The sequence below is a fragment of the Chelonia mydas genome, chromosome 1, assembly GCF_015237465.2.
Source record: "Chelonia mydas isolate rCheMyd1 chromosome 1, rCheMyd1.pri.v2, whole genome shotgun sequence".
Classification (NCBI taxonomy): domain Eukaryota; kingdom Metazoa; phylum Chordata; order Testudines; family Cheloniidae; genus Chelonia; species Chelonia mydas.
Window position 1 is genome coordinate 248,572,318 of NC_057849.1, and position 25,861 is coordinate 248,598,178.

At 44.2% G+C, this 25,861-nt stretch overlaps 1 protein-coding gene across 1 annotated transcript in view; it reads right to left on the reverse strand.

The window, feature by feature from the left end:
• Window positions 1–2,637: 2,637 nt before the first annotated feature.
• LOC102941678 (tyrosine 3-monooxygenase) overlaps window positions 2,638–25,861 on the reverse strand; it is a 45,026-nt gene continuing 21,802 nt past the window's right edge. The window contains exons 9-12 of the mRNA XM_007072310.2: window positions 21,181–21,237; window positions 16,207–16,302; window positions 6,427–6,560; window positions 2,638–2,797 (exon numbers count right to left, since the gene is read on the reverse strand). Coding sequence (XP_007072372.2) covers window positions 2,638–2,797; window positions 6,427–6,560; window positions 16,207–16,302; window positions 21,181–21,237 — 447 coding nt within the window. The remainder of the gene's footprint in view (window positions 2,798–6,426; window positions 6,561–16,206; window positions 16,303–21,180; window positions 21,238–25,861) is intronic.

The window sequence follows — 25,861 nt, forward strand, 5'->3', positions numbered from 1 at the left end:
TACAGGACTGAGGGCTGAGAATCTGGCCCTTTATCTTTGCTTCCTGTCTTAACTTGCTGTGTAGTGCTTCAGTTAGCTATTAAACAGTTATAAAGATTCACTCTTGAGGGGAATCTTGGAGGTGGCTGCATTTCAGTGGTGGGTTAAGTGACCCCTTTGTATGTGTGTAGACATCCGTTCATTACCTGTTTTAGGATCCTTTGGGAATTTATCATGTGAGTTTGCTTCTTTCCTCCTGGGTCAGTAGGGAGTGGGACTGTTGAGGATGTGATACTTTCTACTCATGGGGAAAGGGTCATGATTTTCTCCTGCACCTTGTTTGATTTTATTGGTCATGTCAGGATGGAGGTTCAGTCCATAACACATCTTCACCCCAGTGTAAAGAATGAAGATGTCTCAGAGGGAAGTGGTTGAGAAATAGTGGTGTCCCACTGGACTGTGAGAGCTTTGCCTTGCAATGAAATACAGATCCTCAATGGGGGAAAGAGGAGGGTGAGGTGAGAAATGGGGAGAAACATGGCCCAGTTTCATGAAGACTTGAGGATACTTAGGACTCGTCTCCCTGCCTTGTCAAGTCCACAAAATCCTAAGAAGTGACCATGCTGGGAACTCCTTGTAAGTCCACAACGCAGCAATCAGGCACCTGAGACTTCAGAGGGGTCAAAATGGGTAGGGGATGGAGTTGGCTAAGAGAAAAAAAAGTAACAAGTTCCCAAGAATTCTCCCACATATCACAGAAAAACACAATACAAATTTAATAAAATACACTGTTTTGTTTTACATGCAACCAATCTAGGAAAAATAAATTTATCACGATAAGCAAAATATCCACCACAGGGAGTTCATCAGTAGTTCAGTTTCAAGTCACAAGACATGTTTTACTTGGCTTTCAAGTCACCCTATGAGAGATTAACATGAAACAACTCAAATGTGAACTATATATAGTTTTTTTCTGTTTGATTTTGTCTGCTGCTAGCCTCTATCACCCCCATCTGGCACCATATGCTAGCCTTTTCATGGTTATTTTATGATGATGAAACAACAGCTATTGTAAGAGCAACGCAATTGGTCCACGTCATTTTGGGTCAAACCCTGCAGTTCTTGCTCTGTCCTTACACCAAATAAGGGTTAAAGAATTTAGTCCTTAAGGAAGTGTGATGACTGCTGCTTTTGGAACAGCCTTTGCTGGATCATATGAGACTCTGACCTAGAGCTTGAGTAAGGACTGCAGGTTTTGCCTCTTATGGAAAGAGCAATTTACCCCTGAAATCATGAGTCACATTAATCACTGTTGTAACTTCATAGGAGTTGATGAAGTTACACCAGGGATGAATCTGGCCAATTGCCATTAAGTCTGCAGTTTGTCAAAATAGTGTGTTGTTAAAAACACCAAAATCAGCTCAGGACTAGATTCTGCCACTGTTATTCCACTGCAATGAATGGCCTTATTCGAGAAGTAAGGCACTAATAAGCATGTGTAAGGGCAGGAGAAGCTGGCCCTAAGTTATTTCTTTTTCTCTCACTGCTCCAGGAACTGGAAAAGACAAGGGTGTGTGGGCGGCCCTGGAGTCCCTCCAAGGCAAGTGTGAGGCCTTGGACAAAACAAAGCCATTTCTTCCAAATATAGGTCTACTCTGAGCTCCAGCCAAACTCAAGACTAAAATCCAAATTCAGTCTCTCAGAGGGAATTCATGAACGAGACCCTATGGCCTGCAGAGTCCATCTATAGAAAATATTTTGATAACTCTTCCTCTCTGGCATTATTCTCCACCTATTTTTCCTTGAGCACATGGTTCAGCCTACAAAGCAAAATAACCAGCTTGATGAACATAATATTTGGTTTTAAAAAAAAATTTATTTATTCAAAAATGATTTATTATTAGTCATCAAACATTTTTGCCTTTGCCCCAATTGGCAAGAAGCAGACAGATAAATTACTACAAGATGCAATGAAAAAAATGGCTCTAAAGAAAAATTGTGTGTGTGAGAGAGAGAAATACAGGAAAGTAAATCCATAGCAAACTTTGGGCCCCAGTGACTGGCACTAAATTATCTACCAGTATATGAAGGCTATTAAATGAAGTGGCAGTCTCAAATAAATACCATGTACAAGTTCAAGGCCTGATCCTACAAACATTTTCTACAGGGCATATTGAGGGGACTATGCATGATAACTAGTATTAGACATCTTAGTAACTGTTTGCAGACCTGAGCTCCAAAAATTTATAGATGATGTTTTCAAGCAGTTATCAGCCCAGATAGTTTGGGGTCATTTAATTGGCAAACAAAAGTCGCATGTCTGAAAGGTGGTGTCATTCAATGAGATAGTCCTAGAAAAGTGGCATGGGTTTCTATATATCAGTATAATGCAATAAAGGGTACAACAGTAGATAAATATACTCCACTCAATGCTAGCTTACATTGCCTATCAAAAGTAGAAGATTTTGTTGTTTGTCACTGAAACATACTATAACAAGTCATGAATGTGGCTAAGATTGTGTAGCTTGACCCACTGAGGTGATTAGACTGACTCAGCTACTCATGAGTTAGGCTTTTCAGACACACAGTTTCACCACTAGAAATCAGTAAGTTCTAGAGTTATTTGTACACATTTCAGCACCAGCTAAGACGGGTTTTTTAAGAAATGTGTTCAAGGGCAAAGCAGAGGTTTTTCAGCTCCTCTTTCATTTGACTGAGCGTGTTCTTGACTTTCTGAGGTGTATTCAGAACCTCTATGCTGCAGGTGAATGGATCATAGTGAAGATAAAAAGGCTTCTTGATCTTCAGAGCGTATTTTCTATTGGGGGGGTCGGGGTGGGGGAAAATATAAGAGATAGGTAAATGACATTTGAATCTGCAGACAAAACTCTAAATATAAAACCTATAAGGCCTTATTTACCACTATGTTACTCCTGTTTTACACAATCAATGAGCTGGAGCAAGGCAGAAGTGTAGAACACCCTTTCAATTTTCATTTATTTCTATTTAGGATAAGAGGTAACCATTCTGACACAGAAGTAAAACACTCACAGAGACACATGTTATGTGTCCTCTTCCCTTATCTTTGAATGAAGGGACTATCAGTAGCAGTCATTTATGTCAATGTTTCCATTTGGAATTTATATAGTTGTAGGGGGAGCTGGAAGCAATCCCTACATTTAGGTTACCTAACACTTTCCACCATGAAGGATTCTTGTGAAGCTTTTCTTTTTTTGAGAAGCTGCAAAACCTCCATTGCAGTCAGCTTTTGAAATTTGGCATGGATAAAGCCCTGAAGCCGGAAAATTGCCTTTTCATTGTTCCATGACATTCTCTTCAGGTTTGACTGAGATTTACACTTTTGAAAAATCACCATTTTTCTTCAGTCGGGTGAGTTGTCAGCAACATTTTGGCAGAGTGCGAAAATAACTGAACACTGTAACCTAAGGCGAGGCCTACATTGCTGCTACTACCGCAATAGCAGACTGTACACTGGGAGCCCTGGGAAAAGGCAGCCTCTCCAGGAGGTGGGGGGAAAGAGATTTGGATTGGGCTCGCCTTTATAAATTCCCCACCCTGACCCAGCACATGGCCCCAGCAGCCTCTTCCCCACCACTACAACCAATAGCTGCCTTCTCCTCCTGCCAGCTAATGTGCTGATGGTTCAGTGTTCAAACACTGCTGGGAGCAGGGGAAGGCATTGTTACACAATAGGATTTTTTTATTACCTTTTTTAAAATATCTAGGAAATTATCTCCCCCCCACACACTCTGATGAAGTGAGCTGTAGCTCACGAAAGCTTATGCTCAAATAAATTTGTTAGTCTCTAAGGTGCCACAAGTACTCCTTTTCTTCTTGTTTTAAAAGAGCTACCAGCACTCCCAGCTATCTTCGAAACACCACTGACTTCCTGAGGAAACTACAATCCGTTGGTGATCTTCCTGAAAACACCATCCTGGCCACTATGGATGTAGAAGCCCTCTACACCAACATTCCACATAAGGATGGACTACAAGCCGTCAAGAACACTATCCCCGATAATGTCACGGCTAACCTGGTGGCTGAACTTTGTGACTTTGTCCTCACGCATAACTATTTCACATTTGGGGACAATGTATACCTTCAAATCAGCAGCACTGCTATGGGTACCCGCATGGCCCCACAGTATGCCAACATTTTTATGGCTGACTTAGAACAACACTTCCTCAGCTCTCCTCCCCTAATGCTCCTACTCTACTTGTGCTATATTGATGACATCTTCATCATCTGGACCCATGGAAAAGAAGCCCTTGAGGAATTCCACCATGATTTCAACAATTTCCATCCCACCATCAACCTCAGCCTGGACCAGTCCACACAAGAGATCCACTTCCTGGACACGACGGTGCTAATAAGCGATGGTCACATAAACACCACCCTATACCGGAAACCTACTGACCGCTATTCCTACCTACATGCCTCCAGCTTTCACCCAGACCACACCACACGATCCATCGTCTACAGCCAAGCTCTACGTTACAGCTGCATTTGTTCCAACCCCTCAGACAGAGACAAACACCTACAAGATCTCTATCAAGCATTCTTACAACTACAATACCCACCTGCTGAAGTGACGAAACAAATTGACAGAGCCAGAAGAGTACCCAGAAGTCACCTACTACAGGACAGGCCCAACAAAGATAATAACAGAACTCCACTAGCCATCACCTTCAGCCCCCAACTAAAACCTCTCCAATGCATCATCAAGGATCTACAACCTATCCTGAAGGATGACCCATCACTCTCACAGATCTTGGGAGACAGGCCAGTCCTTGCCTACAGACAGCCGCCCAACCTGAAGCAAATACTCACCAGCAACCACACACCACACAACAGAGCCACTAACCCAGGAACCTATCCTTGCAACAAAGCCCGTTGCCAACTGTGTCCACATATCTATTCAGGGGACACCATCATAGGGCCTAATCACATCAGCCACGCTATCAGAGGCTCGTTCACCTGCACATCTACCAATGTGATATACGCCATCATGTGCCAGCAATGCCCCTCTGCCATGTACATTGGTCAAACTGGACAGTCTCTACGTAAAAGAATAAATGGACACAAATCAGATGTCAAGAATTATAACATTCAAAAACCAGTCGGAGAACACTTCAATCTCTCTGGTCACTCGATTACAGACCTAAAGGTCGTAATATTACAAGAAAAAGACTTCAAAAACAGACTCCAATGAGAGACTGCTGAATTGGAATTAATTTGCAAACTGGATACAATTAACTTAGGCTTGAATAGAGACTGGGAGTGGATGTGTCATTACACAAAATAAAACTATTTCCCCATGTTTATTCCCCCCCCTCCACTGCTCCTCAGACGTTCCTGTTAACTGCTGGCAATGTTTCAGAGTAGCAGCTGTGTTAGTCTGTATTCGCAAAAAGAAAAGGAGTACTTGTGGCACCTTAGAGACTAACCAATTTATTTGAGCATAAGCTTCCGTGAGCTACAGCTCACTCACGAAAGCTTATGCTCAAATAAATTGGTTAGTCTCTAAGGTGCCACAAGTACTCCTTTTCTTTTTGCTGGCAATGGCCCATCTTGATTATCACTACAAAAGTTTTCTTCCTCCCCCACCCCCTGCTCTCCTGCTGGTAATAGCTCATCTTAAGTGATCACTCTCCTTACAGTGTGTATGATAACACCCATTTTTTCATGTTCTGTGTGTATATAAATCTCCTCACTGTATTGTCCACTGAATGCATCTGATGAAGTGAGCTGTAGCTCATGAAAGCTTATGCTCAAATAAATTGGTTAGTCTCTAAGGTGCCACAAGTACTCCTTTTCTTTTTGCGAATACAGACTAACACGGCTGCTACTCTGAAACCTGTTACCTAGGTTGCACTCTGATGCTATGCCAGAACCTATGTTGACTGTGAATTTTAATTCTGTTCCCTTGTGCTTACATATTTGGGATAGAAGGATGGCCTTATGGTAAAGCCCCTTGACGGGGCTACAAGAGATCTAACTTTAATTCCTGATTGCCACAAACTTTCTGTGTGACTTTGGGAAAGTCATTTAATCTCTCTACCTTTCAGAAACAGAACCTACCTCAGAGAGATGTTGCGAGGACAAATGTGAGTAAGGCATCTTTTGGATGTTGGGGGTGGGGGCTGGATAGGTATGTAGATGGCGTCTTATATGCAACTATTGCTTTTCAAAAGCAGTATTTACTTTTATTTATTAAAAAAATGTGCAGATTGTGTGTGTTCTGAGTCAGCCATCATATTTTATGGAATGAGGCTGGATCTATCTTGACACTGTGAAGGGAGCCCAGCTTCTAATCTTAGCTCAGCTGCCAGATTGGGCAGGGGTGTAGTAGTGCCTCCTGTGACTTGGAGATTGGCCCAAGGTATTTGGCTCAATGAAAAGAATGGGCACTGGTGACATACTCACTGGAGTTTGGCCTTGGCATCTTCAAAATTTTCTGCTACAAAATAGACAGGTTGGAAGGTCTGATCCTGATATGGATGAACTGCAGTCAGTTCGGGATCAAACGGTTTGTGCTCAGGCTTGTTTGATAAAGCATACTTTAAAAACAAATAACAACACAAAAGGTTAGAATTTGTGCATAAAGACTTAAAAAAATAAACATCCATTGTACTGATTAAGATTCTAAGGTGCATTCGGGACAGGGCAAGATAAATTACGATTAGGATTCTACATTTACAGTTTAAAGTTTATTTTCATAACTTTTCACTAACACAACACACATGGAAAAGAAGATGATTCATGCATTGCAACAATCCAGGGTGGGCATATCATAGCCCTTTTCTAGAATCAAATTCAGGGTGTGACGCTATTTAAACATTTATTCTGAAAGGTTAATAAAGAAGGCAAATGCAATTCATAGATATAAATACTAGGTAGGGAGTTGACAGAAAAAATGTCATAACAATAATCCCTTTTACCAAGGTGGGTAAGGATGGCAGGATCTGGCTCTCTAGCATTCAGAGATTGATGGTATTATCTCTGATTTTGAGCTAACCATCTAGTTTTGAGTCACTTGCCTCTTATCAGATAATGATTTGAAATTTCTTTCTAAATACGAGAGTTGTATGAAGGCTTTGACTATGCAGGTCTCTCCCAAGCAAATGAGCTGTGGGTGAAGCTCCTGGTTTCAGTAACACAGCTGTCCCTTCACCTCACAATCCTCTTTAGTTTTATTTTAAAAGTCCCATCAACTTATTTAATTAGCAATAAATTATGCAACAAACTCATGGAGATGAAAGAAACAAAGCTCTATTAAACATATTGAGAGGCCATCTTTACGTTCTGAGGCATGACTTGTTTGTCTTCAAGCCACGCTCAGGAACAATCCTCATGCCTGCATTCCTGAGCCTCTAGTCTCACACCAGTGTATGGTCATTCTGACATCTTATCCTCTTTCTCCAGTTCCACTTAGCCTGTTGCACAACCAACCTGTAGCAAAGAGGTGTGGCCATCCTTGGAGATTGACAGCGAGGGACAGCCAGATGCCCCCTAGTGGGCAGAACCAGGAAAGCCACACTCACCACACCGGAAGCAGAGGGGTGGGAGAGGAACAGGAAGTATAAAAGGTGGACCCTGTAGCTCAGTTGGGTTGCAGCCACAAAGGGAGATTAACATGTTCTCCCCACTGCTGATGCAGGAGACCGCAGAAGACTTCTTTTGCTTTGAGGACTCTCCCGAGCTACCAGCTGATACTGAGAAGCTGCTGGGCTTGCCACTGGCAGTGTACCCTGGGGAGACGGAGGATGACCCCAGGGTTCAGGTAGTAGCCCAGGAGCAGTCGACTACTATCTGGCTATGTTGCCGGCTTACTCTAAGTCAGCATGTTGTGGCTGGATCACCCTGCCACTCTTAGGGCCCTGGGCTGGGACGTGGTGGAGTCAGGTGGGCCTGCTCCCACCATCTAACCCCTGGGGTGGCAGCCTCCCCATCATAGGCCAGGAGGCCTGTGTTGCTCTACCGTCCACTGAGCTAGGATGCTAGACTGTGTGGGGCTCACCCCCCTCCTGAGCCCTAGACTGTGTGGTGCCCCACCCTGCTTGAGGGCCTGGGCTCATAGACTATTCACAGCTCTGCCCTGCGTGAGGGTTTGAGATCTAGAGACAACTAAATTCTCCTTTGTACGACTGTCGTTTCAGGTGCGTGACAGCAAAGAGGTGTAGCCACCCTCTGAGATTGACAGTGAGGGACAGCCACACATGCCTACACACTTACACAGCCATTTTATAAAGGTTCAGAAATGTTTGGAGGTGTGTTTTACACTGCTGATTTCAGCCAGTATTGCTATAGGAAGTACCCAAATCCCATGAGAAAGGCTCTGTGTGCTCTGTTTCTGACTATGACTAGAAGCATCTAGAAACTTTCATTTAAAAAAAAAGCAGCTGAGGGTCTCGTTAATTCATATGCTGTGGCTTGAAGAACAGCACCAAATATCATGACACTAGTGATAAAATTTCAAGAGGTAGTGATACTGCGTGAGATTTCCAGCCCAATGTGCTGACTTGAGAAAGTCAAACAAGTTCATTAAGTAAATTTTTAGAATCTTATCTGAACCAAACCAGAACTCTGACTATTTTGAGGTTCACCCTAACTTGTTCAGTAATGTAGCTTGCTGGGAGGAATGGTACAGAACTTGCCTAATTGTGTGGCCAAAAGAAATAAAAATAAAATGCAGACATAGCTATAGAGCTCAGGGGTAGTTATGCAGACATAACCCCCATGTAGATGCAGCTAGGTAGACAGATGAATACCTCCATCGACTGAGGTACTGTTGCTTGGGGAGGTGAAGTTCCTACAGTGACAGAAAATACCCTTCCAGTGCGATAAGAAGCATCTGCACTACAGCAGCATAGTTATGGCACCATAACTGTGTTACTGTAGCACTTGTAATGTAGACATGGCCTGAGATACGTGTATTAGTAATGTGCAATCAAAAGGCTGCATATAGATATTACTAGCTTTGTGAAACAATGAGGACAGGTTTTAGAAATTCAAAAACAGTGGGAACACACTGTGCCATCAGTGTTTACACAGAACTCCCCACTGATTTTAGTGGGAAGTTCTGCTTAACCCGGATGGGCTGATATAACTCATAGAAGGTAAGGGCTCGCTGTGCTACAAATGAAGCGTGTGCAGTATTGAATTCTGCCGAACAGTAGTCTGGGCCTTTACAGTTTACTGTATGTAGGGACAGAGCCCAGCCTGGATGTTTATTTTTTATCTTTTTTCTGGTGAGATTGCAAGTTTTGTTGATAAAGGGAATAGTGTTGATGTAATAGACTTAGACTTCTGTAAAGCATTTGCCTTGGTACTGCACAATATTTTGATTAAAAATTAGAAAGATATAATATTAACAATGCACACAAAAAAGCTGGCTAGCTGATAGGTCTCAACTGTAGGTCTGTCGGTCTGTAATTGTAAGTGGGGAATCATCTTTGAATAGAAATGTTTATAGTGGGGTCCAGCAGGGACTGGTTCTTGGTCCTTCGCTATGTAACATTTTTATTAATGATCTGGAAGAAAACATAAAATCACTGATCAAGTTTGCAGATGACACAAAAATCGAGGAAGTGATAAATAAGGAAGAAGACATGTCTCTGCTACAGAGTGATCAAGATTGCTTGGTAAGCTGGACACAGGCAAACAATATGCATTTTAATATGGCTAAATGTAACTGTATATATTTAGGAACACAGAATGTAGGGCATACTTACACGATAGGAGATTCTATCCTGGGAAGCAGTGACTCTGAAAAAGATTTGGGAGTTGTGGTGCATAATCAGCAGAACATGAGCTCCCAGTGCGATTCTGTGGCCAAAAGGGGTAATGCAATTCTTGGATGCATAAACAGTGGAATATTGACTTGGAGAAGAGGTTATTTTGCCTCTGTATTTGGCACTGGTCTAACCACTGCTGGAATACTGTGTCCAGTTCTGGTATCCACAATTCAGGAAGGATGTTGATAAAATGGAGAAGTTCAGAGAAGAGCCACAAGAATGATTAAAGGATTAGAAAATAGTGATAGAGTCATGGAGCTCATTCTACTTAGCTTAATGAAGAGATGGTTAAGGGGTGATTTGATTAGTCTGTGAGTACCTATATGGGGAACAAATATTTAATAATGGGCTCTTCAATTTAGAAGAGAAAGGTATAACATGATCCAATGTCAGGAAGTTGAAGCTAGACAAATTCAGACTTAAAATAGGGCATAAACTTTTAACAGTGAGAGTAATTAACCATTGGAACAATTTACCGAGGGTGGATTCTCAAATCAAAACTGGATGTTTTTCTAAAAAATATGCTTTAGGAATTATTTCAAAGAAGTTCTATGGCCCGTGTTATACGGGAGGTGAGACTCACTATACGATCAAAATGGTCCATTCTGGCCTTGGAATGTATGAATTTTTGAACACGAGGAGCACCTATATAATAAGATTCCATAAACGTCATTCTGAAGCCTAAAAAGTCTGTTGAGTCGGTGTGAAGCAACAGAAGCAGCTACAAGCATGGCTGAGAGCTCTTTTTGTTCAGAATATCACCAGGTTGAGTCGTCACTGAGTTTCACAGTCTGTTACCATCCACTTTTTAAGTTTTAAGCCATTTTAACTTTATGAATTACACCCATGTGGTATACAGTTACAGTAAGGCATTTATCTATGCGATGAGATGAGTCCTAGGTCATTGTGATATCAGAGGTAACTCAACCAATCAGCACCAATACTCTACTGCTAATTTGCATGCAACATTTTCATTGGTTGTATGAGAGAGACTACACAGATGGTGGATTACTTGGTTCAGTTGCCACACCCATGCACCCAGCTACCAACCACATAAATCAACTCAAATCTCTCAGCACAACCTGCCACAAATCAACACAGACACCTACACAACCAACATACACAATAACCCTGAACACACATAGATCCTCATGGCAGTACATACCCTTCATTAGTCACCCAAGCAAATTATCACATCTCTCCTAGCACAACACAACCTAGCCCAAATCAACACAACCACGCACATAACACCACAACCAGCACATACAATAACCCCAAACATCACTCAGAAGTCTAGATGATCTGTAGGGTCAATGTGAAGCAATGAGAACAGTTACAAACATGACAGAAAGCTCTTTTTGTTTAGAATATCACCACAATATTACACACTGACTTGATGAATTACAGCTGTCCCACAGCATGGGCTGTCAGCTACTAGTTTTACATAATGCTGAATGGCTGACAGTTATGGTATAGTGAACTTACAGTACAATACTGAAAGCTGATTTGTGATTATCCATACAGTTCGGGGAAGGCAAGTTTGGTTAGCAGACTCACCACAACTGCTAGGCTTAGAGTCAGACATGGTTCTCCGGTCCCGTTCAACACCTACATGCAGCCACTAGGTCAACTGGTCAGATAGCATGGACTCACATACAACAACATGCAGATGACACAGAACTCTACCTATCCTTCACCACATAGGATCATACCACTACCATCAAGATGGCCCAGTGCTTGGATGAGATCAGCTCATGGAATAAGAACAATTGGCTGAAGCTGAACCTGAGCAAAGTTGAAGTGATGCTGGTGGGCAGAAGAAAACATTCGGAAGAGTGTACTGCTACAGTGAAGTCTCCATTAGATCCATTGATAACTGAATAATTCAATCCATAGTTTAGGAGGACTCTTGGATTCTTCACTGACACCAAGCTCTCATATAGCAGTATCCAGGAATAATGCTTTCTATCAGCTCTGATGGCTAAGAGACTCTGCCCCATCCTGGTGGACAGTGACCTGGCCTCATTTATTCACACCTCATCTGAACTACAGCACTGTGATGTACCTGGACATGAAGCCTTCAGCGCCTAGGAAGACCTAACTAGTTCAGCATGGCACAGCACCTCTCCTCCTGCAACATAGGCTACTGTGAGCACATCACATCTAGCTTCTGTTCTCCACACTAGTTTCCAATAGAATTTCAATTCAGGTACAAGGTCTCAGTCTGTACCTTTATGGCGCTCTGTAACCTGGGCCCAGGATACCTAAAAGGCCACCTAGTACGCTGAGATATAAATCAGGGTCAATAACTCCGCTTCTTTGACACAACGGAACTCTCTACAATAAGGCAGAGGTGAAATTAAGCCGGTACGCCCCGGTGCGGCGTACCGGCAAGAGCCAGTGCACCATCCTGGACCAGCTTCGCCAGGTGGCAATTTAAAGGGCCTGGGGCTCCCAGCAGCAGCTGGAGCCCCGGGCCCTCTAAATTGCTGCCAGAGCCCCGTTGCCCCCAGGTAGCAGAGGTGGCCAGGACCCCTGGGGCTCCAGTGGTGATTTAATGGGCCCGGGGCGCCGCTGCGGTAGCGGTGGCTGGGAGCCCCTGGCCCTTTAAATCACCGCCGGAGCCCTGCCACCGCTACCCCAGGGCTCTGGCAGCGGGGTTCTGGTGGTGATTTAAAGGGCCCAGGGCTCCGCTGCGGAAGTGGTGGCCGGAGCCCTGCCACCTCTGCAGCTGATAGCCCTGGCAGTGATTTAAAGGGCCCGGGGCTCCCAGCCGCCACTACCGCAGCCGGAGCCCAGGGCCCTTTAAATCTTAATTTAAAGGGCCCGGGGCTCTAAAGGCCCAGTGTCTTCCAGTTGAGGCCATGCCCCTTCCAGTTGAGGCCCTGCCCCCAGCTCAGGAGTCCGGCGTACTGGTAAGTCCTTTAAGTTACTTTCACCCCTGCAATAAGGGTAAAGATTGCTGGAGCTAGAACTTTCGCCAGGGCTGGTCTGAGACTGTGGAATGAATCCCTCTATGCCAGGTATTAAGGGCCATCACAAACCTCACCACCTTTCACCCCAAGAGCAAAGTGCATCCCTTTGACCTTGCCTTCTGTAACATAAATACACAGCAACATGTATATTTTAAAAAATATCCCCCGGGGATAGAGAATGAAAGAACACACGGGGATGTTAGTCGAGTTACTTAATGAGATATTGGAAGACATTCAGACTGCGGTGATGAGCACAGTCTGGGAACCTTGATAATATGGAATAGAGTGGTTGATTTTAAAATGAAGTAGCAGCAGTTAGCAGGGAAGAATTAAAACGTCTCTGACTGATCCTACAGTTCTTAATGAGAAAATTAGGCAGCCCCAAGAGCAATACAAAGCACTTGCCTTCTACATTCAGTTAAACGGCAGCTGTAACTTTAGCCTTTACAACCAAGGTCGTACACTCACTCAGTTTCTCTCACCACAGACCTAGCCTTAGGACTTGACTGGATTCCTCTATTGTGATTAATCACTTAAAGGAGATTTAAAGCTCTGTCAAAATCTCTAGAGGCCATGCTGAAAAACAACTAGTTAACCTTTACTGAGCTTCTGAACTTTAACCTAGGTGCCTCAAAACATATATATTTGGAGACATGAGCACTAGTATCCTTTATTACTCTGCTTAACGCTGAAATAAATTAGATTTAAAGCTATAAAGTATTCAGACAGATCTAGGGTGACCAGATGTTCCGATTTTATAGGGACTGTCCTGATATTTGAGGCTTTTTCTTATATAGAAGCCTATTACCTCCCACCCCCTGCCCTGATTTTGCTGTCTGGTCACCTAGATAGATAAGGGGATAAAACAAAGGTTGATCCTTGCCTCATATTCAGTTTGGATAATGGATCTGACAGGTTTTAAAAGATAAATAAAATCCGCTATAACCTTATATTTGTTGACAGTGCATATGGTGAAGACAGAGGGACGTTTAAGAAAATATCAGTAGCCTGCAGACTTTATCCTAGAACAGGTATAAGTCTAAACCAACTGTATGGTAATTGAGCATAATTTGTGGAGATGCACGCTGATTTTTTGGTTCAGCGTGAGAAAGTCCAGTATTATATATATATATATATATATATATATATATATATAGGTACTGTACCTCTATAATACAGGTTTTAAAAATGGTCATGCACAAGATCGCAATACCACACTGTAACAAATACACACATACTTCTATACGGGTGTTAATGAGGGAAGCTTTCCCTGCATACCATAAAGGAAAGATCTGCAAACTGTGCACCATTCAGTTTGGAAACTGAACCCTGCAGTTTGGTTTGCAGGAGTTAGGAGAACACCAATCCCAGAAGACTCACTGCCCTCTGTACGGGGAGATTTTGGCAAACCAGTAAAGTGCCTGAAACCACTATGGCTTGTTGCTAAAAGCAGCCAAGTCAGCAGACTGTAAAGTGGCTATGCAGCTTGACCAAGGCAGGAGGGGAGGGGGTTTTGGGTGCCACAGAAAAGGCAACTTGACTCCGCATCCTTCCTGATAAGATTTGTGTTGAAGTTGCTGATACATGCATTTTCGAAGAGCAGGATGTGCCCCAGGAATGCCTATTGGGGCCTCAAGGCTCCAAACTCTGGAAAAACCCACACCTGGTTAATCAATAATCAGAAGGAATTGCTTGACCATTGAAACTGCTTATTTAACAAGTTTTCTTTAAGGGACATGTCATTCTATTACTAATGTATAAATAAGGGGGAAAAGTTTGAGGTAGTTGGACTCTTTTTGGCCTCTCCCTCTGGATACATCTTGCAGTCCCCACCGGCAGACGGAAGATTTGGCCACCGGAAGCCTGCCTCTGTGTCACTCGAGAGCCACTCAGCTTTGGTAATTATCAAGGGTTGGGGGTGTTTTACTAACCTGTTGCGGATGTGTGTAAGTGCTTGAGACTAAGTAAAGTTTAGCTTTAATTGAAAGCACTCTTGTGTTGTCCTGTTTGTGCCAGCCATCTATCGGTTGGATGTCCGTGTCTCCCCTGATTTATTTCCTGACACCAGCTCGTACAGAGTAAAAATTACCAAGAGCTTCGGGTTGAAAGAACCCCAGATAACACCCTCTAGTGAACAACAAGCAGCTACACTAGCTTAATGTCAGACAACCGTGCTTCTGTCTGCCAGGTTTTGATCTGCCAAGGCATCTGTGGTCATCTCTACCAAATTCACGGTCCATTATGGTCAATTTCACGGCCATAGGATTTGAAAATTGGTAAATTTCATGTTTTCAGATGTCTAAATCCAAAATTTCATGATGTTGTAACCGCGGGGGTCCCAACCCAAAAGGGGATTGTGGGGGTGGGGGTTGCAAACCTGTTGTAGAGGGGTCATGGGATTGCCACCCTCACTTCTGTGCAGCAACCACAGAGCTTCCTGCAGCCGCAGGAGGTTCCTGGAGGTGGAGGTGGGTCTGAGCTCTGCCTCCCCACCAGAGTAGCTGTGCAGGGGAGGGACAAGAACTGTCCCTCCCCTGCCCAGCTGGAGCTCAGCGCTCCCTTTGCTGGGGCACTCCCAGCAGCACAGGGAAGATCAGACACAACTCCACAAGTCTCATCCAGCTGCAGGAACCTCTGGGGCTGCTGCCCAGTTCCAGAGAGCATTGTGCAGCAGGGGGAGGCACCCAGATGTGGGTCTGGTCTCCCCCCACAGAGCAGCTGTGCAGGAGATGGACAAGTCATGTTCCTCCCCTGCCCAGCAGGAGCAAGGAGCCCCCTTTGCTGGGGCGCTCCTAGGAACAAGGGGATATCGGATTTCACAGGGAAGGGCTTATTTCATGGTCCCTGATGCCTTTTTCATGGCCCTGAAATTGGTAGGGCCCTAGTCATCCCTGAACCAGTTTTGAACAGGACAGGGCAACTGTGCGGCTAATCTTTTTAAACAGTGTTTTTCTAATGACGTGCAATGCAGCTGCGGTCAACTTCAGACTGTCACATATCCTTGACAAGTCCTCACTGACTTATTTTGACAGCGGGCTACCGGCTCTCTACCTGGTTACTGCTGATGCCATCAAAGAGCTGGGTACATTGTGCATATGCTGAGAAAGGCCAAGCTTGTACTGGTGTAGGTACCATGAGGAGACAGTCTATTAGTTCACAAGTATGGTTAGTTTTCAAGGCTATGTTGATTATTTAGTTGGAAGACAGACAAAGCTATAACTTTTCTATTCATATTTGTAATGTCTGTTGTAGGAGAGAAGGGAATATCTGAATTTCTCTAGGGTCGAAGGAGTAAGGTTCTAAATGTGATGATCAAGTGTTTTTTAAAATGATCCTCAGAATATTTTTATGTCAAAAAACATTCAGTAACTTTCCCCACAAATGTTAGAAAATGGATCATAGGAATCCCTCAATAATAAATACATTTTACTTACCACAAGCTCCCCGTATGATGATAGGAGTCCTGCCCCATAAGCTTTGATGGATCCATTTTGTTTGCAGAGACCAAACTCAATAGTAAACCAATAGAGCTGATAACCAAGAACAACTAATCAGTTTGTGAGAACCATAAACTAAACTCATAATCACCTCCCTTTTGGTTTACTTGACTTGTTCCCTCTCTTTCTTTTGTTTCTTTTCTCCCTATTGCTTTTCTTAATTTCTGTTATCTTTAAGCATTAAGTTTGTATATTTTAAGAAAATATCGTTACATATTTATATATTTAAATTTTAAAGTAAATTATCCAAATCTACTGCCATTCTGCTCCTCCAAAAAGGAAACTCAATTTTAAAAAATGCTAACCACATGGAGGAAACAAAAAAGTTTTGCCTGCTCCATTATCGTTTGATTTGAAAGATGCTACAAATTGTATTGTGCCCTGTGAACTGTCAGTTACATTTTAGTCAATGGAGACGTGGAGATGTCTGTGGGGCCTCCACACAGGTGCAGCAAGCACCCGTATGTTCCGCTGTGTAGGATCCGTGCCTGAGATTGTAACACAAGTTATCTACTACTTGAGCAAAGTGAAATAGAAAAGGTCCCCTCCCCTCCATTCTATGTATGGCACTATTAGCAGAAATTTGAAAGGATCCATCCCTTAGCTTCAACATCCACTTTAAAATGAAGCCAATTCCATCTTTTATCGCATTACAACAGACACCAAGGACAAATATCTTTTGGCTGCCCTTGCAAATTGAAGTAGTTCCACATTAAGTGCTGGATTGTGACAGAGCCCTACAGACCTGCTCCGGAGAGTAGGAGAATTAGGACACTTTCCCCCTCCGCAACCCTGTTAACACTTCCCACATTGCAGTTTCAGACATGGGGAAGCTGGGGGAAGGAGGAAGCAGGGCCTATACACTCAGTACCTTTCCCCAGCAGAAGGGCAGGGAGGGGTAGAACCTATACCTGCTCCAAGAACAAGAGATAAACAATAGGGAAGGAAGGAATCATATTCCCAGTGTGGCTCCGTGTCACAATTCATCTCAGGCTTCCTTCTGGGGCATTCAGCTATGCACTGCCCCTTACACAGAGCTGAGCCCTAAGTTTCAATCAAACCCTAAGTGATTTGTTTACAGCACTCCACTTAAAGAGTTGGTGATACCTCACCAAGTTACCTCACAGAATAGTATGAGACTATTCTACCTATATATCTTGGTTTCTTTGATGTATAGTATCATAGTTCTCTGACTTGTTACTAGCAAGGACATTTACAATTAAAACAACCCAAAAACCAAACAGTCAAACAAAGAAACAAACACCCAGGATTGTTGTTCCTTAGGGGTTTTCTCTTCTAACTACTTTACCCACATTTCAAATGATAATACTCTATTTGTGATGTTCTAATCATCTAGGTCCTTTTTATTTTCTAATGGGGATCTTTTCCAATTCCTCATCTTTTTAGTATAGGATCTCTTTGGTTGGATCCTGAGGGACAGGAAGGTGGAATGGGGTGCCCCATTCTTTCTGAAAGTACCCCATGTGTCACTTCTGTGATGCTAAGTGAGTGAGGATCTTGGATCTTGACACTCACAGCTACAGTGTGATACATGCTATGATGCCACCTGGGCAGTCAGTTGAAGCATGAATGCTGACACCTTTCAATCTGTCCTGCTCTCACACAATTGTGTAGAATTGGACACATGTTCAAGCTAAATATTAAGAACGGAATAGACGAAGGAATCAATGGTGGTTCAGCATTAGATTTAGTAAAATCAATCTCATAACACTTAGCAGCACACTTTAATTACATTAACTAGCTCGTCCTCACAATGGTCCTATGACATAGGTATTAATACCCCTATTACAGGTGGAGAGACTGAAGCAGCCAACTAAACGAGTTAACCAAGATCACAGAGAGAGAGAGAGAGAGAGAGAGAGGGAGGGAATGCAGATATTCCTGCCTCCCACGACCTGTGCTCTGGCCACTAGACTTGAGAGGCATTAAGAACTAGATTGTGACAGCAGCACTCATGCCTCAGCATGAGTCTGATTCCATAAGTGGTCTCACTGACTTCAGGAAACGTCTCATGGAGTAAGGTCAGCAGGAGGAGTCGGAATTTGTCTCTATGTGATTTGGTAATTTAGAGCCAGCTTGTGGACCCCATTCTTCCACTGATGAGCCAGGAATCTCAGGAGTTGTCCCATTAACGTTAATGGGACCACTTGGATGAGTCATACCAGGGGTTCGCAATCTGACCCGTAGTTTGCATCACTTCGTTGGACAACCATAAAAAACTAAAGATAATTCATTTGTTCCCCTCCCCCCCGAGCTGAATTCCCAAGTACTGGCGCAGATGGGATCTAGGGACAACGTAGCTCTTTTCCTCCTGTTTTTGCCCACCCACGAAGAGTCTTTCTCACGTGTGCCGTAGACTCCTGAGGAGTTTGGACGGGGGGGAGTGTGGCTCCTGCCATGGCATTTTATGGGATACCTGGGCTCCTGCGTTTCACAGTAGGTGCCACAGAAGCGTTAAAAGGTTCATGGGGAACTTTGCACTCAATCTGCGTCCTGGCACACGTGGCTGAGCAAACCTTCTCCAATGGGTGACTGGAGAAAGGGAACATTAGACAGGCTCACAACCCCTGGGCTGTTACTGGCAACCCCCCCTGGCCTGCAACAAAGAGACTGAGAACTGCAGGGTTTGCAAAGATATATGTGGGCTCATCAGGGAGGGGCTGCAGGAGCTGCTTGTATGGGGGGGGGCATTGGAAGGATTCCTCTGCCTCTGGCAGAGCTCTCCGTAGATGGATAATTCACCCCGACACAGCTTATTTACTCCTGGCACTCAAAAATCATCCTGATGAGAAAGTATGTGCCTTTGGAATAGGCCAGGTCGCATGAAATGGTAGGTGTTCCCGAAAGCCTTTCACCGGGAGAATGACCCAGGGTACAGCTATACTGCAAAAATAGACCCACAGAAGCAAGTCTCAGAGCTTGGGTCAGCTGAGTCAGGCTCAGGGGGCTTGTGTGACTGGGCCAAAAATAGCAGTGAAGATGTTTGGGCTCGGGCTGGAGTCCAGGCTCTGAGATCCTCCCTCCTCACCGGGTTTCACAGCCCAAGCTTCAACCCGAGCCCAGACATCTACACTGCTATTTTTAACTCTGTAGCATGAGCCCTGTGAACCCAAGTTATTTGCCCCGGGCTCTGAGAGTCGTTGCCATGGGTATTGTTTTGCAATAAAGACGTACCCCCAGGGTGTTTCATTAGGGGTCAAAACTCCATTCAAGTCAGTGGAGTTATCCCCATTTATACCAGCTTGCTCCAGGTCTTCACACCACCTCACTATCCTCAAATTACACAGGTCAGTGTGAGGTGACAGTATGTTATCATATCAATATACTCAGAGTTTGCAGGCTCAAATTGCAAACATCTCCGGCCAGTGTAATTTAAAATGTGTGTTCGCTAAGTGGTGATTCTCATAACCAAGGAAGGAGGAAACTATTTGTGATTAAATAGGAGAGCGAGTTAATAGGATCCTCACACAGTCCCCTACCCATTCTCTCCCAGAGGTGCTGGAACTAGGGGTCCTGGGGGGTGCGGCAGCACCCCCTGGCTTGTAGTGGTTTCCATCATATCCAGGGTTTACAGTTCAGTTCAATGGCTCTCAGCCACCCGACTATACACATTGTTCCAGCACCTCTGTTCTCTCCACGGGAACTTGCACTCCTGGTGCACAGATTTGATCACAGGAGAGCAGGGGATACCTTTTGTGAGCTCTCTTTGTTCTTAAAGTATTGTCCATCCCAGGGCTAAGTGATGTAATGTATGATAGTCCAGTCTTCCTTACAGTGGTCCTACACAACTTCCACAGGCTAACATTTAGGGCCTTTGGCTTTGGGGGCCAGTAACTATTTTTGGATGGCAAGAAGCCAGGCGACCATGTTGCGCTTTCTGCTCTGTGGGCCCTGCTCTACTCAGATTGCAGGACAGTTGTGAGCCGCTCGGACTGGGCAGCCTGGTAAAGTGAGGCCAGCTGTGAATTTGTATTGTGGTTTAGCCTTGGAGCTCGATTCTCCAATGACTGGGGCAGCTGGCTAGGGGGCAGCCACAAGAAAGACCTTGTGGAGCAGATCCTCAGCTGATGAAAAGCTCCATTGACGTCAGTGGTGGTGATGTTGTCTTATTCCAGCTGAGGATCTGGTCATGTAAATGACTATAACTTCTGCTGTCTGAAATGAACAGTGATGAAATAAAAACACCCAGTTCTTATATCGCACTTTTCATCCATGGATTGCAAAGCACTTTAGGTAGTACATCAGTATCATTATCCCCTTTTCACAGAAGGGGAAACTGAAGTTCAGGGAGGTGAAGTGACTTGCCTGAGGTCACCCAGCGGCAGAGCCAGACTAGAACCCAGGTTTTTTTTAGTCCTAGTATGGGCTCTATCTGCAAAGCCAGGCCATCTACAGAGTAATAGCTACCCTGAGATTGCTTATGATAGTTCTAGTGTTTGCAACTGTAGTGACTATGTGGATCATCACAGCTAGTGACTGGTTTATGCTCACACAAAAATAAACCCTTTTTCAACGCTGGTTTAGTTTAATAGTAGGATGCAGGTAACCTGACTTCGTAGCTGGTGTGACATGAAGCTGGAAGTGACTGGTGACTTTTCTGTGACTGAAACTGAATGAGGACCCTGATTCAGGAAGACATTCAGGTTCAGGAAAATAATTAAGCACTTGCTTAAAGTTACGCATGTGCTTATCTGCTTTCCTGAAGAAGGATGTATTTGAGCACATGCTTCTGCCCTTTCTTGATCTGGAGATTCAGTTCAGAGGCAACATTTGTGATGCCTCCATTTTTGTTACCCAACTTGAGGCACCTGAAAGCGAACGCTCAGCATTTTTCTCAAAATCAGGGCCCTTGTATTTTCTCTCTGATGTTAAAGTATAATCTGTACTTACTGTTGCCAGTTTTTCAATCTCAGCATCAGATGAGCCAAGAGAAGCCAGTCCAATAGCCTAAAGCAAGTAGACAATGTTATACTTGTGTTATTGTTTAGCCAACAGGAGAAAGACAGAGATAGAGGAGTACTATCTCATTTCTAACATGAAATAGTCATTGCTGTTTGTCAGCCGACATGTCCTACAGGGGTTTCCAGGATACCTTTGTCTCTCTGGCCCCATTTACACAGCACAAGGAACCAGATTTGTTGATCCTTAAAACTGTTTAATCGCATGTAGTTCTTGGCCTCATGTTGACCAGCTCTTAGCCTAGTTTTGACCCAAGGCATATGCCCTCTCGCCCCAAACAACAAAGAAATCTTGTTATGAGGCCAAGGTTTATATGGCTGGATGACACCTCCAGCTTCTCCCATTGCATGGCCTGGCAACATACAAATAGTCTCTTTCCCACCTGCCAAACCCCTTTCTAGCTCCTATGCCAGCTCCACTCACTGTCCTTGATGCCCATCTGCCAGCCTACCCACCTAGCCTTGTCTTTTCAATTGCTTCCCCCTTGCCCTCTCTGCCTCCCTATCTACATTTCTGGATTCCCTCATACTTTCATGTTTTCTGGTACTCTTCCTGCCTCCTTACTGTCTCCCCTATTCTTTCCTTCTCCTCTCTTCCTAACTGTTCCTCTTTCCCCCTCTGCTACCATGCCCATCCTGGAACTCTCCATCTTCAACCCTGACTGTACAGAAAAGAATTCAGAAGCAGGTTACAGGTGAGAATGCGTGAAGTGGTTTGGATAAAACAAGAACCACCATCCTCAGCACCAGAAACATAACCAGAAACTTGAATCAAACCTTATCTGAGATTGAAAAAGTTCACTCCTTCTGTCCTGTATTGATGACGTGACCCTGCAAACTCAATTGGTGTTTTCTGACTGAAGGAGAGAGAGCGGCAGAAATGGCTCTCACTACAAAGAATCTGTGTGAGTAAGGAAGTAACATGCCTCATGCCAGACATGCCATACAGTCAGAACTCCAATGGGCAAGGAAGCTCCTCTGCTGCTTCTTTCATGTCAAATTTACATGCAGCCACTAGGTAAATGGGTTAGATGGTGTGGACCCAAGATCCAGCAATATGCAAATGAGACACAGCTCTACCTATCCTTCACCACACATGTCATAAACATAAAGGGAAGGGTAAACACCTTTAAATCCCTCCTGGCCAGAGGAAAAACCCTTTCACCTGTAAAGGGTTAAGAAGCTAGGATAACCTCGCTGGCACCTGACCCAAATGACTAATGAGGAGACAAGATACTTTCAAAGCTGGAGGTGGTGGTGGGGGGGAACAAAGGGTCCTGTCTCTGTGTGTGATGCTTTTGCCAGGACCAGAGCAGGAATGCAGGTCAGAACTCCTGTAAAGAGTTAGTAAGGAATCTAGTTAGATATGCGTTAGATTATGTTTTGTTTAAATGGCTGATAAAATAAGTTGTGCTGAATGGAATGTATATTCCTGTTTTTGTGTCTTTTTGTAACTTAAGGTTTTGCCTAGAGGGATTCTCTATGTTTTGAATCTGATTACCCTGTAAGGTATTTACCATCCTGATTTTACAGAGGTGATTCTTTTACTTTTTCTTTAATTAAAATTCTTCTTTTAAGAACCTGATTGCTTTTACATTGTTCTTAAGATCCAAGGGTTTGGGTCTGTGTTCACCTATGCAAATTGGTGAGGACTTTTGTCAAGCCTTCCCCAGGAAAGAGGGTGTAGGGCTTGGAGGGATATTTGGGGTCAGGGGGAGGAGACGTTTCCAAGTGGGCACTTCCCCTGTTATTTTTGTAGACACTTTGGGGGTGGCAGCATTTAACCTAAGCTGGTAAGAATAAGCTTAGGGGGTCTTTCATGAAGGTCCCCACATCTGTACCCTAGAGTTCACAGTGGGGAAGGAACCTTGACAACATATGACCACATTACTGCCATCAAGAGATCCCATGGCTTGGATGAGCTCATCTCTTGGATGGAGAATAGCTGGCCGAAGCTGAACCTGAGCAAGATGAAGGTGATGTTGGTGGGCAGAGGAAAGTATTTTGAAGAGCTTACAGCTATGGTGCAGTCCCTGTTGGTGGAAGATATACAGCCATAATTGGTCAATTCAGTTGTAGTCTAGGACTACTCTTGGATGCCTCACTGACACTGAGCTCTCGTATAGCAGCATCCATGAGGAATGCTTTCTATCAGCTCCACTTGGTTAGGAAACTCCATCCCATTCTAGTGAGCGAAGACCTACTCTTAGTTATTCATGCCTTCATCACCTCTCAGCTGGACTACGGCACTGCGATATACCTGGCCATGAAGCCTTTCTATGTTTAAGAAGCTCCAACTAGTTCAGAATGCAGCAGTGCCTCTCCTCAGCAACACAGGCTACCACGAGCACATTACACCTCTCCTTCCCTCTGTCAGGAATCAGGACAGCAGCATTGCCAGTATGGAGGCAGGGCCTGCAGCACAGCCAGTCTCTGGGCAACCTAACGAGCACGGCTTGCTGGTGGTAGGCTGACTGACTACACTGCCCAACTGGTTTGCAGAGTCAGCAGGCCGGCTCTTAAGCCCAGCTGCAGCAGCAGTTCAATGGCTGCTCAAAGTATTTGCCCACGTCTGTGATAGCTCCTGCTTGTCCCCAGCCCTGGTCCTGCCTTGACTCCAGCCTTGCCCATGCCTTTCCTCACTCTAGGTAATCCAGTTCTGACCCTTGACTCCGATTCCTGACCTCTGACTCCGGCTCTGACATTTGGCTCTGATCCCTGACCCTAGGCTCTGGCTACTGACTCTGGCTGTGACCCTTGGGTCTGGCCCTGGACTCTGATCCTTGGCAGCAGCCATCTATTCTAATTACTAGACCTGACTCTTGCTCTGATCATTGGGCATGACTCCTGCTTTGACCACTGGCTATGTCCCTATCACATGACACCCTCTTTACATTAGGTTCCCATAGAATTTTGAATCAAATTTATGGTCTCAGTCCTTATCTTCACGGTGCTCTGTGGCCTGGGCCCAGGGTATGTAAGAGACCATCTAAAAGTCTGCGGGCAACAACTAGGCTCCCCTGGTGCAGTGGAATTCTGGACAATCAGTGTCAAGCTCATCTGTGTGGGAGACATCTTTCTCCAGGGCAATCCCAATCTGTGGAATGAACTCCCTCAAGAGCAAAGGACCATCACAAACCTCACTACTTTCCGATCCCAGGGCATGGTGCCTTTCTTTGTCCTGTCTTCTAGAACAAACATCGAGTAACAGGTGTATATATATATATATATATATTTTTTTTTTAAAAGACATATGCTATCCAGAAAAGACACTCCACTACCCACGCATCTCCCTCTGAGGAGAGGAGAAGAGAAAAAACAACATATAACAGATGTGTAGTCACATGGCTTGCTGGAAAACTCTCAGATACTATAGTGGTGAACATGGGTATAAAAACCTGAATAGAATTGAATAGACCTTGGTAATCGGAGCATAATACACCTCCAGAATTGCATGAGACACAAGGTCCTTTACAGGTTTACCAGCCCAATGGAAATTTGAGCCTGTTAAAACTGCCATTAAAGACAATGGAAAGACTCCGATCAACTTCAGTGAGACCTCGATTGGGCCTATTGTCACTTCAAAAGAGCACTACTGAACTTTTCAGCAGCAGCGGTTGACAGCAAGAATCTGTCTCCTCCCTTGTATGCTCCCCATTAAGCTAATTGCATTATTTTTAATTCTCTGGAGCCTCCTTACAATTCAAGCCCTGGATACAGTGTCATAGTAACAGAAACAAAACAAGGGCATTTTTACCATTAATTTTCACATAGTGGATGAAATCAAGAAGAATTTCCATGACAGGAATTCAGCCATGAAAAACACTTGATGTCATTCACTTAAATTAGTGAGCAACAACAAAACCTGGTGGTTCTGAACTTACTAAAGGCCCCCATTTTTACATCTTTTAATGGTTTTTTATTTCTAGTATCAAGCAAAAGGGAGTGTTCCCCCCCCCCGCCCCCACAGTGCAGGGCAGCCATAGGGCATTAGAATATTATATGATCCACTGGTTCGAATATGGTAATGACCAAAACTCATGACTCGGTGATAGCTCCTGCGTGTTCCCAGCCCTGGTCCTGCCTTGACTCCAGACTTGCCCAAGCCTTTCTTCACTCCAGGTAATCCGGTTCTGACCCTTGACTCTGATTCTTGATCTCTGACTCTGGCTCCGACCCTTGGCTCTGTTCTCTGACCCTAGGCTCCATGTCATGAAACCAACCGGTGGTCTCTTTCCAGAACTACTGGACAGGTGTCTACATCACAAAAACACTGGCACTTTTGTTGACCATGTCAGTAGAGGAAAAAGACTGATGGGGCTAGTGCATGAGGTACCTTTTAATCCCTGAGAGGATCCCACCAGCTCAAGTTTGAGGCGTGTTAACAATGCAGGGTAGGGGAAGTTTGTGCTGCTTTTTCCTGTGCTGTACCTGTTCTGTGTTTAATTAGAGAACAAACTGGCAATCCCTAGAGATTGCAGTTCCCTAATTAGCCACAGAACGCAGTTTTTCAGAAGCGCTAAATCCACTTTGGGACAGATTCTGATACTCTTACATGGAGTAGCAGCTTACTCCATATGTAAGTACCATTTACTTTAAGGAGACTGCTCATG